Genomic DNA, 19,906 nt, shown 5'->3' on the forward strand with positions numbered 1-19,906 from the left:
TATAACAGGTGTCTGACTAGTATCTCTAATCTTGAGTTCTCTTTAAATAGAAATCCAGCTCAACTCAAGATCAACTCATTACTTCCCAAAGTCCCTGCAGGGTGAGTCCATCCTTCAATTTCTCTATTGCAAGCCCCAGTTCTTCTGAAAACACAGGTTCACGGTCTTGTTGCTTTTAGGGAGATAAGAGGATGAGATGGGAATAGAGAAGGTGGCAAGGAAGAAGAAGAAGAAGAAAAAAAAAGAAATTGGTTTCACATAAGTGTGTGAATGATGGATGATAGAAAGTTTTTTTCATATACTCTAGGCAAAATTTCCTTACCTTATTGCTATCAGCAAAATAAGCCTGTAAGACAAATAAAATTGTATTTCACATATTATAATAGATCAGTGAACTAAGCTATTTAGCTTCACTAAGGTAATTTACAGAACATTTCTGTAACTAAATGTGTTTTACATTCTGTTCCTATGTACTTTGTAGTTTTTTTTCATCATTCTTTACACAATGCTGGTTGCAGAATTTACTTCTTCTGTCAGTTATTATTGTCTACAAAAGTTATGCTTCGAGCTCTAAAAAAATGTGCTTTTCATTTAATGTGTCACAAATAATGTGTAGCATTGTTAACCTGAAAAAGGAGATAGAATGACTTAGAAACTAGGACTGTTAGTCCTACTTTTGGATTAGAAGAAAACGTGGGCCAAAAAATCCTTTCATTGTGTTACCAAATGCACACTGTTTTAGATAGTAGCTTGTAATGAAACATTTTGTATAATTTCACACTTGTTTAAAAAATATTTGTCCCCAGCAAGGTATTCTGACCAGGTTCATAGGCCAGAGTACATAGATAACATTATTATTTTTTTTGTATTAAAAAAATACAAAATTGAAAACAGAAAGGTTTATAAAAATAATATATCTATAAATTGAAAGGAAGCCTGTCTCAAGGATTAAAAATGGAGTGCATAGATTTTTAAATTGATGTAGCTATAATGTTTAACATGTCCTCCTATTTTTAAAGTATGAAAAAATTTCCCACATATCTGAAATCCTTTAAGTAACAGTGTTGTTTGGCAATTTAAAAGTAATCTCACATATCCACAAACTCCCTTAAAAACTTAAAAAATTTCACCTCCATTCACATTTAAGATGCTCTTAAAAGATCTCAAGTTGTATGATCTACATACTTAAGCCCATCATTTAACTAAACATAACTCAGATAAAAACATCATCATTGTAGTGGTTTTCCTTTGTGATGCTCACCACAAAAGCGTCTGTGTGATCATCGGAGTCAATTTCTACATCATCTTGAATTTGTTCAACTGTCAGAGCTTCAAGAGGCTGTGGCTAAAAATGAGTAGGTGTTAAGGTGCAGCAAAGAATCTTTATTAAACAAATAATGCTTGTAAATGTGTTCTGAGAATTGTAAATATAAAAGGATAACACAATTACAAACTGACTAGTCAAGTCCTATAAAAATCACTGCTTAAAACTTAAGTTAGTCTATTAAAACTAACTTAAGTAATAAAATGAGTCAGTTAAGCATAAGCTTTAAAATCTGAAGTTACTATAATCAAAGGATTAAGATGGGAAATTTATACATATTTAATATGTTATCCTTATGGGGAAAAAAACCATGGAACTTTTGATTTTCTTTCACATAGTTAAAAAGAACTTTGTATAACAGCAAATTTTCAATTTTCCTCAAAAAATAGTCATTGAATTTAATTTGTGAAAAATAAAAGAACTATTATTTGCACTATTCTAAAGGCAAAGCTGTTTTTCAGTTATTTGAGTATCTGTTATATTAGGGACTATGCTAGCAGAACCAAGGGTATAAAGTCCCTGCCCTTACACACCAAGGATTTATAATCTAGTGGGAGTGGAAAGATAAACTCAGCTACACATAACAAAATATTAGAGTGACCCATGACCCATATTAAAAAAAATCATTATTTGTGTTAGTCAATAGTGGTCAAATATTATCAAATATTAGTATCATATGCTTGGTTATAGCAAAAGAGCTGTAACACATACAGTATTTATATAATGAAAGACTGTGAACTTTTGACAGCACAACTTCTGACTTGTGAATCCCAGAAACTTTCTAAAAGAAAAGGTTGATGTGTGATCAAAGCCAATTAGGATGAAGTTAATTTTCAAAATTTGATTAGGGCAAAGAAACTATTCCCAGAAAGAAAATCATAGTCAGCAAAGGTGAGAAAGGATATGGCTGAAGAATTGGTGAATAAATAGACCAGTATGATCATAACTAAGAATCCCATGGGATTGAAGGTGCTAAAAAATGCAACTGTATTCAACAATTCCTGGAAGAATCATTCCACTAAAATCTATGTGAACAATGTTCTCTAGAGTTGGGTAGTGCACAGGCTGCACAACTAAACCCTCCAGCTGTGCAGACAAGGTGGAGTCTACTGAAAGTCTAATACTTAGCTCAAAGAATCTAAACTTTATTTGTAGGTAGGTAATAAGGGAGGAAGGAGGGCAGAAGTATGCTTGATCAGGAGTTGTCTGATCTCCTGATCTGGGGATAAAACGTTGTAAATATGGCTCAGAGCATGTGACTGTCTACAAGAATTTAACCTAATTCTCAGTTTCCTTTAACTATGAAGTAAGGATTATAATAATGACATTCTTTGTAATGTTGGAAGAATTAAATGAGCTGAAACATATAAAGTTCTTGAATGGCAAACAGTAGGTGCAGTACAGTCATTCAACAACTATGAATAGTCATGAAAAACCTATGTGTGTGCTGGTTTTGATTCCTGGAGATAAAACGATTAAAGAAAACAGAATAGGGCTTCCCTGATGGCATAAGGGGTTAAGTCTAAGCACTATGAAGCTATCCGAAGCCACTGCAGCATGAGTTCGATCCCAGGCAAGGGAGGTGATCCACATAAACACAGCAGACCTCTTCTGTCTCACCCACTGCCTTCTCTCAGCAGCGTGTTTCAGTTGATCTGCCTGCTTTGCTTTGCACTTTGTCTATGGTGAATCTTCTCAGACCCCTGCATCTCTAGCCTGTATGCATACATAGTCTTGTATGCATAAATAAATAAATCTTAAAAGAAAAAGAAAGCAGACAAAGCTTCTATTTACATGGTCATTATTTACCATGGAAGACAGAGGTCAGTGTTACCAAAAATAAAGCAACCAAGCAAGCAAGCACACAAGTAAGTGGAATAAGGGATTAAAAAAAGTAATATTTTAGGTAGCTATTAAGGGAAGAGGAAGTAAAAATAAAGCTGACAAAATGAAAGACTCAGGTCTGTCTGCATCAGGGGAGTCCTGCATGTGGCGCCATCCCTGGCTACGCTGCTCACCTGCTAAGGGCAAGAATGAAGGCGAAGCAGTCAACAAGACAATGGAAGGTAGGCAAATTAGTGATGGTCCAGGGGCCTTGGTTACTGAGCAGAGTTTAAGTTTATGTACTCACCATTTTGAACACAGTTTAAAATTAAAATGTCCACAATATCTTTATATTTTATACAAATGTATAAAAGCTACCTTTTCTTCCATCTCATAATCGACTCCAAATATTGGACTGGCAGAATAGACTTTGTGAAGTGAATTAATTTCCTTAACTGATTCTTGCAGTTTTTCTATAGGATCTATTTTAAAGCCAAGAACATATCCTCCACTCTACAAGAAAAAATAATGAAAAGCAAAAAGGAAGTATGAGCAATGGTACTTATGGTACACAATGAACTATAGTTCTAAGTGTTCTTATTTCAGAGCACAATATGTAAACTGAATTTTAGATTAAACTTCAAGCATATACAGAAACAGAAGAGTACAACGAACTTCTATGTAGCCAATACCAAGCTTTAGTCAGAACAAATGGCCAATTCCATTCTAGCTACAGTTTTCCACTCTCTGGGTTTCCCCAAGCCCCCAGGATTATTTTGAAGCATATTCAGATCTCACATAATTTTATCTGTAAATGTAAAAACATGGCATTTCAAGATTTAAAAAATACACTATAGACTGTGAAGGCTAAGGGAACTAAGCATTTCTTAAGTTAGGCTTGAAAAAGAATAAATTGTAATTAAAAGAAGAAAGGGAATGGCATATCTGAGGCTACCTTCTTGAAGAATTAGGGAATAAACCTGCCCATGGCAGGTTTTTGGAGAAGAGTGTTAAAAATTAAGTCATCTATTGTATGTGGTAAGAGCATGTGCTTTGGGTTGAAAGCTTAATCTTTTGGATTTAAATCGCATTTTTAATTGATTTTTATATGATGCTAGGAAAATTACTTTCTTTGGTCTTTCTAAGCTTCAATTTGCTAATCATCAAATGCTTATTAGGTTATTGTATTAAGATAATGTATATATGGTAGTACCCCTGGAAGATAGTAAACACTCAATAAATGATAGCTATTAACCAATAGGCTGAAAAATAGTCATATTTAAAGTTAGAAGTAATTTTATAACTATTTTGTTTAAATGTATTTCTGTAAAATCTGGCATAATGGGAGCACAGCAGTTATAATTAGATACAGTGTAACCTGTATATGCAAATATATAATCTTATGCAAATATATAATCTTAAACAAAATCTTTATATATCTGTATATATATTTGCTTCTCAAAGACAATCTTATGAATTAGTCAAAACTGGAATTAAATCCTAGCCCCACACTTACTAGTTGTGAGACCATGAGCAAGGTTCCTAACTTCTCCAAGGCTCAGTTTCCTTGGCTGTAAAATGGGGAAAAAATAGTAACCATGTGATAGCTTGCATACTGCATGAAAGTAGAGTGACTTGACTGTCACTAAAAGTGACAACCTAGGGATGTGAAGCAGCTCTAGTTAGGTTCAGTCAAGATCAACCCAGGGTGCGTAATGTTGGGTGAAACATTAATTTTTAACCTGTGGATGCTAATGTGGTAGAGTTAACTGCTTGACAGTCTGTTTTCTATTTAAGAAAACTACAGTATTATTACATAACTATGATGTTAATAAATCTGAATCATATCTGTTACCAAAATGTGATAATCCCAATAAGAAAGATTACGTCTGTGCAACAACAACAACAACAACAAAACACAAGCAAGATTCTTACAATAGGGACAATAACTGTTATCTCCAACTCTTCTCATAAATTCATATAGTGAATATTCTTGGGTGTGAAATAGTTACTATATAAATAAAAGTAAAAATATACTTTTTAAAAGATTATTAGAGATTAATAAAAACAAAGTATCTTACCTGCTGAGAGCTTTCTATGACAAGAGCTAAACCAAATTTTGAATCTCTAATCTTTATTGAACGCTTGATGTAAAATAAAAAAAGAAAAAAATTGCAGGTTTTATTATCTGATAATAGTGATTCGTTTACACAAGTTTTTAAAGTTTTATACATTAACTGCTTTTCAGAATAATGAACAGAATTCTCCCTTTTTTCGCTATCACACTGCCACAGAGATCAAATAAATAAAAATTTTCATACTGGAACCAGGTGGCAAACTTATGAGATAATACAAAGGAGACCTCTCTGAAATATGTACATTATCTGACTCAAGGAACCCCAAATTGTAGAAAGTCAACAACTTTTCTAAATATTTTAAATGAAAGGCAAATAATCTTCATTTAACTCTGGACAGCCAGTGCCTTTTTTGAGTCCTAAAAATGGGTTTACTTTTTAAAAAGTCACATGTGCTTTCTGTTCCTTACAATGTAAATGTTAATAAAAGAACCTATTAAAGAACCACCATCCCATCTACTTAAAAAAATAAACAAGTGATGGGCATCAAAGGGAGACTGGAACAGGTCAAATATAATTAACATTAATAGGAAAATGTGACAGAATTAAGCGTGGCTAGCAGGAAATGAGCAGTGACACCAGTGACTGGGTAGAACAGGAGCACAGTGATAGACAGGACTTTGTAGTACATGACACAAAATGTACTTGCTGGAGGAGTTACTGAGAACCCTGGAGGGTCTAACATTATGACCAGCAGAACAAAAGCCCAGGGTAATTTGTTGGTGAAGGGCACTTAAAGTTGAGAGCTACTGAGAAAGATAAAGGAAGGAGGGAAAGGGAGAGAGGAGGGAAGACTAAATATATACTTATTTTAGAAATCTGGCCGCTCTACTACTTCATACCTTACTATGTATACACACAGTCCCAACTGAGAATAACAGAACACTGCCATTTGGCAATCTAACTGGGTGACTATGGGAAATCTGTCTATCTATAGGAGTGGGGTCAGGGCTAAGGCTGTGAGCTGAAGTTAGAATATGACTTTTGCAGTGACAGACTGTGAAGCTATCAGATTGCAGTTTGTCGGCTAGGCTAAATTCCTGCCAGAGATCATACTTGGCAACAGTATTCTTAAATAACAGAAAGTATCCTATTTGAAGAACAGAAAGCACTAAATTGTTTACTACTCAGTAATTATTCAGCACAACAGAGGATGAGTTAGGCACCCTACAGTACATGTAAATGTTATATGAAACAGCAATGAAGAAACAACACTAAATTAGTTTCTGTTATATCTTTCTAGCCATGATTTTTAAGTTCTTAAATTTCTTTAGATATCAGAAATAATTCCTATTAGGTTTCTAAAATTTTCTGCTTATTGTGTGGTTTTACTACACTGAAAGTTCCTAGATGGTACAAACTGTGTACTGGTTCATATGAGATTTTCATGATTGTGTATGACTGTGTGCAATATATGGCAAATGAATGATCTGATGTCTTTAAAGTAACTCAGAAGTCAAGCAATTTAGTGAAACAAAGGTTTGGAAATATTTTGCAAAAAATTCTTCTCAAAGGCCAGGAGGTCTCTTTATAAAATAAGTTTTCCAGATACCACATACATTGTATTTACTCAACTGCTTAGTCTTGAGACTACTTCTATCCTCTTTGAAGGATGATAATCATTGGACAATCTCCCAGGATTTTCAATGACTATTTTTATGTTACATCTAATTTGCACTAGAGTACTATAAATATATATATATATATTTCAGTAGACAATAAAATTCTTCAGTTCAGTTTACTATTTGTTTCATTGACTTACACACTTACAATAGCAACAAAGAAGGAAAAAGAACCACTTTTATTTGCTCCCAAAGCAAACTGGTCTCAGATGCAGCTAATTTTTATTATAAATTTTCAGAGCATATAAAATAATTTTATTATAAAATATTTATCTTATTATGAAATTCACACAGCATGTGTGTGCTGTGAACATGTGTGAATGAGTGAGGTCTGTGGAGAGTAATTTAAGTAAAACATAATTCAAGCAACAGTGCTAATACTGAATGAAACCAAATGTTATTTCGATGAACAGATGCTATTCTGAAGGGAAAGAGAACTGTTTATCTTTTGAACTTAAACTTTTGAATTCATTGTGAAATAAACAATAAGTTTATTGTATGAAATAAAAAAAAATCACCAAAATATATGTACTTACAATTTGCAGATAAGGTATACTGACATTGAAACTGTCGTTCATATTTGCATGCCACACAATTCTCACATTGGTAATAAAAAAAGTTCCTAAATTTCCCTGTAAAAGAGAGTAGTGAGAGACATAACAACAACCATTTCTTTGATATTTATTCCTTCATTTCTAAACATTAGAATAATTCTGATTACCACCATATCAGAAAATAGCATTCTTGAGTCTTATGGCATTATTAATGACTTCCTCTTTCATTAGCCGACAAGGGCAGTACAATTAGATAACTGAAGCCTGCGCACTAATCAATACAATCTCAACACTCCCCAGCTGTCTGACTGTGGGCAAATTTCCTGGTACACTGTGTCAAATGTAAAATGGAAATATGACTAAATAACACACATAAAGTCCTCAGCACAGTGTCTGGCACAGAATAACTGTTCTTACAAGTCTACAAGACTATTTTTCAAAATGTGAGATAACTCAAGGTAAGACGGTTATAGAGAAAAAAAAACATGTATGATAACTTCCATCAGAACATGGGAGATATTTTATGGTACTTTTACAATAACAATACATTAAAACTATCCTCTTGTTATGTGGCACCTCAACATTGATCTGCTCAAAAATTGCTTCAATATGGTAGTTAAGTAGCCTATACAAAACTTCCAGATGATAGGCCACCAAAATTATTTGCCGCTATCATTTATCATTATCCACCCCTACTCCCACTTCTCCCTTACTACTATAACCAGAGGAATATTCTTTACCTTTTACTTTTCCCCCAACCCATATCAGATACAAGTGATTTGAGGTATCAGAAAAGGCCACATAACTCCCAATTATATTTGTTAATGTGTTAATTGTTAATTTAATTTATTCTCACATTGTAAGACTTTTTTTTTAAAGATTTATTTATTTGTACATACAGAACTAGGGTACAGGCCAGAGGCTCAGGGGCGGTGAGAGGCTTCACCAGAGAAAGAGTGGGGAGCAGAACAGGCAGATCGACGAAGTACACTGCTGAGGGGAGCAGCGGGCGGGTCAGGAGAGGTCTGCCACGCCATGTGGTCACCTCCGGGGCAGGCGGGAATCGAACTCATGTGGAAGTGGCTTTAGCTTCTCAATGCAGTGCTTTTAACCCGCTGTGCCACCAGGAGGGCCCATTGTAAGACATTTTTATAACTAGTCCCCATATTTCCGGACCATGTCCCACTGAGCAATAAATCTATCTTTACAAAGAATAATTCTTTCTTGTTGTTTCCTCTTAATTTAGAAACAGAAAACAACTTGCAAAAATCCCGTACTTAAAAATAATAGGACATATTTTACTTATTTTGTTATATTTCAATAAATATTAGCTAACAATAACCTGTAAATTTTCAATAAAATGATAAACTTAGAACATCCTAACTAATAAATAATGCTAGGTGTTAAGGATCTAACATGGACAGAGTAACTCCACTCTTTTTTATTTTTTTCAAGATTTATTTTTTTATGCATACAAAGTTCTGGGGTACCAGTCAGGGGCATGGGGAGTGAGATGATGATTCACCAGAGACAGAGTGGGAAACAGAACAAGTAGATTGACTGAAATACACTGCTAAGGGGAGCAATGGATGAGACAGGAGAAGTCTGATATGCCATGTGGGTCAGCTTCTTCGCTTGGGATTGAACTGGTGCTGCAATGGCTACAGATAGCTACACAGTGGTGCATTTTAACTTCTTGTGCCACTGGGGAGGCCCACTCCACTTTTAACTGTATACAGGCTACAATCTCACATGGGGGTATAGAAAAGCTCTATATTTTAGAGCAGTAATCATTTGCAGTAGTAATTAAGTACTTTTTGCATAAGGAACACAAAGAAGGAAGCTTTCTGAAAGTGACATAAGCTATGATCTGAAGCAAAGATGGGTAAACTATGGTCCATGGGCCAAACCTGGCCTGCTACTGCCTTTTGTATGGCCCACAAGCCAGCAATAATTTTTACATTTTCATATGGTTGAAAAAAGTCAAAAGAACAGTATTTCACGACAAATGACGATCTTATTAAGTTCAAATTTCAGTGTCCATAATAAAGCCTTATTAAAACAATCACGCTCACTTGCTTACAACTTGTCTATAGCTGGTTTCATAGTACAATTGGTGAGACTGAGAAGATAAAAACTGTACAGTCTGCAAATCTTAAAATATTTACCATTTGATACTTTATAGAAAAAAATCTAGTCACTCCTTATAAGGAGTTATTCAGATGTGAGTTGTCTATCCTACTGTACCTTTATCAAAGGTATAACTTTTTAAATGAGCAAAGTTTATGCAAATCAGCAAAGATGATGATTTAGTGTTTAGCAATAAGTTCTTTATTCATGATCCTGGTGTTTTCCCTGCAGGTAAGTATGATAAATTCTTTATTCGAATGCTGTAGCTTTATCACAGTATCAGTCTAATATAGGTTGTAACACATACAATGCTGGAACCTATTCTTAGTAAGAAATAAATTTCTCTCTAGAAATTGACCAGTTACTCTTCCAACTATTAGTTACTTACACGTTTTGACTGGTCATAATTTCAAGAGCAAATGAAAAGTTACAGAAATTGATATAGGAGTCACCACATTAATTATATGTTTGCTGACTATCTATAGCTCCCCTTCATCAGTGTAAATTAAGTTATCAAAAGTTTGAAGGTAATAAAGTAGAGGGAGGAGACATGGCTATGGGACTAACAAGATGTGTGAAGTCAGGTGGGGCCTCAGTTTTTCATTTCTAGATGAAACGAGACCAAACTAGATGATCTCTAACGTCCATTCCTGCTGTACATTCTATATAGAAAAATATTGCTTAAGCAAAGCATAAACCAGGAAAACCTGAAAAATCAGAGCCTTGTTTTATATCAAGTATTACTGTTAACTTATTAAAAGGTGTAATGCTAATTTTAACAATTAAGAATTCAGTGAACATACAAACCCAAGGATGAGTAGAAAAAATGATTACCAAAGTACTACCCTAAAAGTTCCATTATTTCTTTGCACAATACCTGATCACTGGATAAATTCCATACTCCATTGATTTTATCATATACATGTTCTTGTGGTAATAACCTTAGTTGCTTATTTTGAATTAGTGCACTTCTCAATTTAAAATCACGGTACATTTTAGAAGTTTCATATGCTCTGTAAAAAAGAAGAAACAAAAGACTAACCCAAAATGAAAACATGGATTTCCTAGGTTATGGTTACTTACTTACTAAAATATACAATTGTTAGTACATCATTATGAATACCATTCAAATAATTATTAAATTATAATGCTTTTTCATTTTGGTAAGATTTGTTCATTAGTCTTTCAAAAATAAAAATTTGGGGTAACACTGGTTTATAAAATTATGTAAGTTTCAAGTGTACAGCACTGGAATTCTAATCCATAAATATCACGATCACCAACAAAAGTATTGCTTATCACTATACACTTGAGCCCTTTGCTCATTTCACTTATCTCCCAATCCCCTTTCCTTCTTATAACCACCAATCTGTTTTCTGCATTTAAGCACTTGTTTTTGTTTGTTCATTTACTCTGTTGCTTTATATTAAGGATATATATTTATTATTAAGGATGAAAATATATGGTATTTCTCTTTCTCTGACTGATTTATTTCACTTAGAATAATCTCCTTCTAGGTTCATATATGTTGTCACAAATGGCCACATTTTATCCTTGTTTTTATTTATTTATTTATTTTTAATAGCTGAGTAGTTTTCCATTGTATGTATGTATACATATACCACATATATATGGTATGTGTTTATACATAAGCATATATATAAAACTGGTGATTACAGCCTTTTGCAGACTTTGTTGTTTTAGTGTAATATTTACATATTTTATTTCAGTAACCTTTTTTAGATATCTAATTCTTAAGGCAATATATATCACATAGCATAAACAATAGGAAACACTTCTAAGCTGAAAACCAATGCGTGCACATATTATATGTAAAAAATTTTCTTTCTTATCAAAATGCTTTATTTCTGTTTGTCAAAGGCCTGGCTATCACTTTGACATAAACAGGAGACATACTACTTTTCTCACCTCAATCTGAAAACATTATGTTCATACCTACTTCTATGCCAGAAAATGAAAATGAATCTATACCAATTTCAAAGGCATTCTAGGAGATTGTATGTACCTGTGTGTGTGTGTAAATTTCCTATAACTCTGTCTTCACTCCATTTGTAGCAATACAAAAGAAAATTTTTATTACCTTTTGGTTAACTCTAATTTATTTCCAAAAATGTAAGCTAATTTATCCATTTAATAGAACTAGAGTTGTTTTTTTTAAGTCTGAATAGCTTTATATTAAGAAGTCATTTATAAAAACTTTAACATTCTTTGCTAAATTTCTTGTTTTCACTTTAGTTAACCTTCAATGTGAATGGAACATTTGTTTGTAAATATTAATTTCTTTTAGAGCTTTTATCATCACTAATTAACCAGTGGGAGAAAAGGAAACTATGCTGTAAATGTAAGGGAAACATAACATTTTCATACTATTTAAGAAAAGGATTTTCCATGCCCCCTTCATTCTCCATTTAAAGTATTTCACTTCATATAGCCTCTGTAAGTAAAATGAACTAAAGATCTATGGTTTAGGAATAGATGTCCAAGGAAGCTAAAAAAATTTATACAATGTTCATACCACTAATATTCACAATAGCTAAAAAGTAGAAATCATTCAAATGTCTATCAACTAATGAATGGATAAATAAAATACGTATCTATATAATGGAATATTATTCAGTTAAAAAAAATGACATATTGATACATGTTACACCATAGGTGAACTCTGAATTCATTATGGAAGTAAAAGCTGGCGGACTTAAAAGACCACGAAATGTATAATGCTACTTATATGAAATGTCTGGAATAAGCAAATCCATAGTGACAGAAAGTAGGTCAGTGATTTCCAGAGTTATTAGGGAACTAGGGGAATTTCGTTTTGGCCTGATGGAAATATTCTGGAATAGGGCAGAAGTGACAGCTGTACAAACTTGTGAATAAACATATCAAACTGTAAAATGATAAACTTAACTGAATTATACCTAAGTTGCAACATATATGACAGAGGGATCATATAAAAGAAACATAAAAAAATTAGAGCCAAAAAATATGAAAAAAGTTCAACCCCTATAAAAGAAATTCAAATGAAAATATAAACAAAAACACCCCCAAATATGTCTTTTGATAGAAAACAAATCTTTTTTTTTTTTAAAGATTTATTTATTTATGCATATAGACTGGGGTACAGGTCAGAGGTGCAGGGGCGGCGAGAGGCTTCACCAGAGACAGAGTGGGGAGCAGAACAGGCAGATCTATGAAGTACACTGCTGAGGGGAGCAGTGGGCGGGTCAGGAGAGGTCTGCCACGCCATGTGGTCACCTCCGGGGCAGGTGGGAATCGAACTCATGCGGAAGTGGCTTTAGCTTCTCAGTGTTGTGCTTTAACCCGCTGCGCCACCAGGGAGGGCCAGAAAACAAATCTTTTTAATTGATTGACTGAACTTGGCTATCTACATTGAATGAATTCTTATTTCACTATTAAATATACTGGTAGCTATTTAGATAGAATGTTCTATAGAAGTATTTATTAAATTTCAATGTACTTATTGGGCATTATCAATATGCCTACAAAGTAGCTATTAAATGATAGAAGTATTTATTAAATTTCAGTGTACTTATGGGCCTTATAAATATGCCTACAAAGTAGCTATTAAATGATAGCACAGTGTGTTTAAATATCATTAGGGCATCTGTAATAGAGATTGGAGGAAGATAGCATCACACTTCTAAACTTTGTTAAACCTTTATTTCATAGAATTACCTTAAAAATATAAAATAATCCATAAACATCAAGCATTACCATACCTGTGTACTGCAATAACTGAAGTAAAAAGTCTAGGACTTCCAGGAACCAAATTTGTAAATATAAACTCAAAACGAGAACTGTTACATTTTGTTAGTATGTAAAGAGCTTCTGTTTGGCCTCGTAATTTCTGTAAGGACAAATTTATTTAAAACTTCAGATTTTAAGAGCAATTCCCCATCACAGTAAAAACATACATCAACCTCATATAACTCATGCTTCTTTGCTACATATATATTTCAATAAGATTTTTCAAACTTACAGAGTTAGCAGTCCTTGTTGTAATATTCAATATGCAGTTGTAACCAATAGCTAAAATTGAAAAGCAAAGAATTTAAAGAACATGATATAATAAATTGAGAAAAAAACTACACTCACATAACTTTTTCAGTTTAAGAAATTAAATATATATATAAAAGCCACAACTTTTAAAACAACTTCAAATTAAAATTACATAATTAAAAGAATTGGAAATTTTACCTCTGAACATTCTCAACATGGAAAAAATAAGTTTGTGTTTCTAAAACTTCTGCAGTATTATTTCCTGAAAAATTTCAGCACCACTATGTCAAGATAAAAAGTCTGGCTGGATAAATTAAGATAATTAAAAAAGATAAGTGAAACATAATTTAGCACAATGAATGGTTATACTTTTAATAGAGTTTAGATCTCTGTTTTTTGGGATAATTTGAAACAGGTTATAGGAAGTTGTCAAAGATAAGTAAAAAAAAAAAAAACAAAAAAATCAATTTAAAAGCACTTAGTTTATATATTTCCAAGAGAAAACATGACAAGACTGAAAAACATTTCTTTGCATATGGTGCAGCCTGTGGCTTGTCTGTGAAGATTTTATCAATTTAAGTTTTCCACATATTTCATGCCATAGCTTTTTTTTAATATCAAAAACACTATGCAAGTTTACATGACAAAAAGTTTTTTAGTGTTAGTTATTAAAGATACTTACAAAGATTGACTCTGGGTAATGCCAAAGAGTGCCAGATAATTCTTAAATTTGTCACCAAGAGTCTACCTAAAAACAAACAAACAAAAATAGGTTACCTTAAGGAAGGGCCCATTTTTACAACAGAATGAAGTATACATGGAACTTCTGATCCAGTATCAGCAGCAAAATCCATAGATGACTTTTATATAATTATTAATTGAAAATATTTATTGCATATATCCTTCTTATGTTAGGTATGCAACACACAATTCAGAATTCCAGATGTAAAAATTTGAGGGTTATACCAGGAATACTAGTATTCACTGACTACAGGTTTTTTTTTTTACTTAAAACTGATGGCAATTACAAATTCACTGAAATCATACTCCTCAATGAACTCATTTATATACACACTCATTTAAGTAATTCTCATTTAATATATACTCATATACTCAGTTTTGCTGTGAGCAAACTTTTTTGCTTCTGTGAAGTTATGGCCTGTTCTACTTAAGAAGTTATGAGGTCTACTTAAGGCTTTATCCTTTTCACTCTTAGCACCAGACTGATATTCTTACACTGAAATACAAAGTTAAATAAACGTCATTTTTCAAAACGTGCCTTTGTGGAGTAGTCTCTATTTCTAGTCTCTATAAATGCTCCAAGAAAAAAACAGTCAGGTAAATCTGAGTATGGTAAACTATATATCTTAGAGACTTATAATAAGCATCTTGGGATAGCTTTGAGATATGCTAAAATGCTAAAACAAATTTAATTCTGTTTAACACATTTTCTCCAACAAATTATAACCACAGAATTCTTTTGAGTAACCTATAGCTGGGTATCTAAAGTAAGAGGAACAAAGTTTGTAGTAATACTGAGGTGAGATAGAGTGGAGTTTCCAAAAACAGAGGAAATATATTCTCATGAGAAAATGTGGAAAATATATGATATGCTTGACAAGTAATAAATAATCCAGTGTAAATTTCACAGATCACAGAGAAGTAAACATTTCACCTATCAGTCAAGGTCCATACAGTGGCATACTCAAGTTAGATAATTGAAGTTTACTTACAAAAGGACTTTTGGGTGGGATGTCAGGAACCTAAGAGAATGCAGTAGATATGCTACCACCCAGGCTCAGAGGCACAAGGATAGCAGGCAGTTAACCAAACTTGGAAAGACACTTCTACAGGGCACCTCCTTGAGAGGAAACCAGGGAGATAAACACCCAGGCCTCACTCTCCTGTCTCCTTGGATCTTCTGCTATTGCTCTTCTAGGGAAGATAGAATACACAAGGGGCCTTTTGATGTAGACTATACAAGAATCTTCCCAGGGAACAGGGAAAAGCGTGGAGTAGCATGCTGGATCTAAAATCACAAATGGAAATAGTGACACAAGAAGAAAGGCAGTTGGAAGACAAATACAGAGAGCACAGTTATAGCCTACTTATGTTCCAGTATCCCATATTATTTTTGTGGGAGTGCAGAGACAAAGGTCATGGGCCATTCATAAGGGCGCCTGGATTTTTAACAGTTATATTGGGTACAACTAATGTCAGAAATCAGGACATAATAAAGGATCAAAGTTTAAGGGGGAACATCTATTTTGTCACTACAGATTTAATATCTACCCTTTTATCAGTTTACATCTGAGAAAAGTTTTATGTTGACTTTAACTTTCCTCTTCTCATAACTACATTTACATAGGATGTTGTTTCCTATCTTATTCTCTAGTAATATTCCTTAACATTTGTAACTTAAACCAGAAATACAAAACATAAGACATACTCACCCCTATCCCCATTATTTCCTTTGGTGTCTTCAATTGAATCTAAACAATCAATAAGGACTTCTCCAGGTCTTGTTTTCATTTGTCTAAAAAAAATGTAAAGGCTTTAATTTTATAGCAACAACTATACCTGCCTACAATTCAACACATATGCATATAAAACAGTCAAAAGTATAAATGATACCATACCAAATGCTCATGCATTTGAAAATAAGGTTGCTAAAAACTAAAAGAACCCAGAGATGGGACCTGGCATAATCAGGTACATATTGAATAAACCAGAATTGGAACAGGCAGGATTTGGAGAAATAAGAAAAAAAGAAGAAACAATGATTAAAAACTAGAAAAAGGAAATAAGAGAAAATGAGAAGGTCCATACTAAGAGGCAGTGAGATATATATATAGTGGCTAAGTAAGGAAGAACCAGATTATGGAGAACCTTAACCTTTGGACAGCAAAGAACCTCTAGAGGAGTCTGAGTAAAGGAAAGAAAGTAAAATGTTTATGGAAGGAATGAGGTAAAGCATCATTAAGATTTGATAAAAAAAAACAGATAAAGGAGACAAAAGAAAATAAAGAATGAAGAATAGTTTGCTGATAGATAAAATACATTGTAAAATGTCAGAAAACCAAAGTAGCGCAATATGTGGTAGGACCATCTAGCACATTCTCTGGAGAGAACTCAATTACCTACTGAAAATACAGTATTATCACATCACTTCTTAGACACCTTTCATGTCATTCTATTGCTTAAAAGATGAAACCAAAAGCCACAGCAAAACTTTTCCCAATCCAAATAATCTATATGTACCTCCATCATCTACCTGCCAGGACCTATCTTCTAACCAATGACGTTTATACCTCTAACACAACTTTTGATGTTTATTTTTCTTTCCATCTTTTCTTCTTTTTGGAATATTCTCCTATCTACCCTGACGTGGAATATTCTCCTATCTACAAAGGACTCAACCAAATCTTCTTTGAGGGCTTCTCCAAACAGAGTGAACTGTTCTGTTTCTATGATTCCCCACCTTTTGGTTTTTCAGGGTGGTATTTACCACTCGTTTTATAATTAATCATCTATGCATAAATCTCCTGCATTAGAATGGGGGATAGCATTTGCTATTATTTTTGTATCTCCAGCTATCAGCATAGTAACTCTTTGATAAATGGTAAACATTTGATAAGTCTTTTATAAACTGAAATTTTCATGATAGATCTCTGGATTAAGAATCTTCTGAAAATAATAGAAAACGTTAGAATACATGCAATATATAACTATGGTTTATAATTTTATAAATCCCCTTGCTCATAACTTCATAAAGGACCTAAGACCATTTCAGTATTAAGCATTCCTTACAACTGAGTCTGGAAAATTAATCAAAAATTTATTTTCCAAATAAGGAGATTCTATTTATAGGGATCATACGTGATTTAAACTCTATGCCACTGACCCCAAAACGTAAGCTTTCCTATTTCCCAACTTTAAACAGCCCTAATGGAGATTTTTTTCCGTGGAACTGGGTGCGGGAGGATCCTAATTATTCTCTCTTTAAAGCATAATTTTTTTCCAAAGTTAGAGCTTCTGTTTGAGAGGCTCCAAAAAAGGGGGGTTCCTTCTTACTGCTGGTAATTTATATAAGTAGCTTGATGAAGCGTACCCTGGAAATAAAGTCTGTCTGATGAGGAATTTTGGAGAATGCTTTATCCCACATCCCTTATTTTACAGACGGGGAAATTCAGGTTTAGAGTGGTGAGTCGTTTTTCTAATCGCATATAATATGTGTTATTTCAGATACAGCTTTAGTAACCTGGTTCCTGAGCCCGTGCTTCAGCCTCCTCTGGTATGAAACTGACAGCTCAGGTTCACTAGGACGTACTGGGAGCCCCAGACCTGGTCGGTCCCTGTCAAGCTAAGGTTCAGTTTCCTCCTCCCCAAAGTTTTAAAGATCTTAAGGGACCAAAAGGGCAATCTAGATGCATCCGGGCCGGGGCGAGGGCCGTAGGGACCGGGTCAGTCTGGAGAAAACCTCTGGCCATCCACTCACGGGCCTTGAACTGTATGTAGTAGCGCAGGCTCCACCCGCGTGTCCAGAAGTCGCGCTGCGACCCCCTCCCTCTACAGGCTCAGGTCCCAGGGGAATCTGCAACTCACTGCGAAGACACGTCGAAGCGGACATCCCGGTCCTCCCAAAGTGCGTCGAGCACCGACATGTCAATGGAGGCCTGTGGCCGGCGCTTTCCGCTGTAGGAGCAGCAGCAGAGAGGCGTGTCCCTGGCTCCAAGGCAACGGGCTGCCGCTATCCGGACGTGTACGGTGGGCGCCGAGACTCAAGTTTCTTTGAGAGAGCGCGTGCGCGTTCCTCCGCACTGTGACGTCACTGAGAGGCTCTGAGGCGCGAGGCTGGATTCTGCGGCTCGAAGAAGCCTGGCGGACCCGGCAGTGGGGTGTGTGTTTGACTTCTATGGGACCTTCCTCGCTTTCAAACCGACGTCCTTAAACCCACTCCTCCATTTCTCTACACAGAGAAGACAAGAAAGTTAAACTGAACATCCCCAAATCTTAACTTTGCCCGTTATGTTGCACTCGAGCTGCATGCTTTGCTTCTGCTTCATACTCTTCAAGGGGATCCCCTTGCTTGGCTTGGAACTTTTTGTTTCCCCAGGTCTTTGAATAGTCCTTTGTCACTTAAGACTCAGCTCTAACGTCAACTGAGCCGGCCCTGGAACTTAATGTGGCTCTAGTGTAAGCACCTTGAGGACAGGGTCTGATCTACCCAGTTAACTTTAAACAGTACCACAGAGTAGGCACCTCAGTGCTTTTTGAATGAAAATGCCTTCCTTCTCTCAACGCATGATAATTCTTTTAATAAGTTGTCTCCAGTGTCATTTGGGGACCCTCGGAGCTCTTGAATGAACTTGAAAGTGGATCTTTTCCCCATTAAAACTTCAAATGTGGATTTAGCCCCAGGAGATGCCTGGATTGCAGCCTGGTGTGATCCTAAGCAGAAAACCCGGGTAAGTTATGCTGGGACCTCTGATCTACAGAACCAGGGATATAAATGCTTTTGTTTTGTTTTAAGCTGCTAAATTTGTTTTGCAACAATGTAAAAGTAATGCAAATGCTGGAATCAAGAGTGGTGTACTTAATGTAAGAAGCTGTTAGACCCAACAAAATCCTACTGTCAGAAAGCAGGGTGATAAAATTACTCACCTGCAAACGTGTGCTACCTTTCATGAAAATGCAAGGATGACTTTAAGTACAAACCCAAGTGCCCCAAGACAGAACTGAGAAGCATGATATATTAAAATCCAATATTTGCTTAAATGGATGTCAGAATTGTTATATAGCAGTGGCTCATCTTTATTTTCCATTTTCCCTTTTTTGAAAAGAAATGTCTCTAGTTATTCTTTTGTGCCTGTCCCAGCACTGTATGATGGGAGTATTGGGAAGATATTCCATAAGCCAAGATGTATTTTATAACCTTAAGATTAAAAAAAAGAAAACCTAAAATCTATTCTAAAACATAAAATACAATTCAGTGTAAATGCTTACTCTGTTCAATTAGGTGGCAATCAACGCTGACTAAAATACATTTCTATTTTAAACCATTTCTATTTCAAAACAAAGTTATTGCCCATAGAGGCAAATTCCCATGTCCAACTACTAAAATACTGACACCAAGCAAGAAATAGTTACTACTTAAGTTTGATCATTTCCTTACTTTTTGTGTGAAGAGAATCAATAAATACTTATCACAAGCTTCTGAGTACTTAGGAAACTTAAGCACTCCACAAACTTAAAATATAAAAGAGGGTTTTAATG

At 34.5% G+C, this 19,906-nt stretch overlaps 1 protein-coding gene across 1 annotated transcript; it reads right to left on the bottom strand.

Annotated features, from left to right (window-relative positions):
- Window positions 1–26: 26 nt before the first annotated feature.
- Window positions 27–18,328, bottom strand: BBS5 (Bardet-Biedl syndrome 5). Its single transcript, XM_004674567.2, has 12 exons — window positions 18,236–18,328; window positions 16,084–16,166; window positions 14,313–14,378; window positions 13,611–13,660; window positions 13,351–13,478; window positions 10,467–10,602; window positions 7,442–7,537; window positions 5,230–5,292; window positions 3,527–3,661; window positions 1,262–1,345; window positions 323–346; window positions 27–172 (listed from the first exon to the last, which is right to left on the bottom strand). Exons 1-12 carry the CDS (start codon window positions 18,292–18,294, stop codon window positions 71–73), a joined length of 1,026 nt encoding a protein of 341 aa, XP_004674624.1. The 5' UTR covers window positions 18,295–18,328; the 3' UTR covers window positions 27–70.
- Between the last annotated feature and the right edge of the window lie 1,578 nt (window positions 18,329–19,906).

The sequence above is a fragment of the Condylura cristata genome, unplaced genomic scaffold (assembly GCF_000260355.1).
Source record: "Condylura cristata isolate star-nosed mole 26May11 unplaced genomic scaffold, ConCri1.0 scaffold00002, whole genome shotgun sequence".
Taxonomy (NCBI): Eukaryota; Metazoa; Chordata; class Mammalia; order Eulipotyphla; family Talpidae; genus Condylura; species Condylura cristata.

Coding starts and splice junctions, on each gene's coding strand:
- BBS5 (XM_004674567.2), bottom strand. CDS start 18,294: ATGTCGGTGCTCGACGCACTTTGGGAGGACCGGGATGTCCGCTTCGAC. Junction 13,661..14,312: donor ATTACCCAGAGTCAATCTTT/GTAAGTATCTTT, acceptor TTTCAATTTTAG/CTATTGGTTACAACTGCATA. Junction 5,293..7,441: donor GTATACCTTATCTGCAAATT/GTAAGTACATAT, acceptor TTTTACATCAAG/CGTTCAATAAAGATTAGAGA.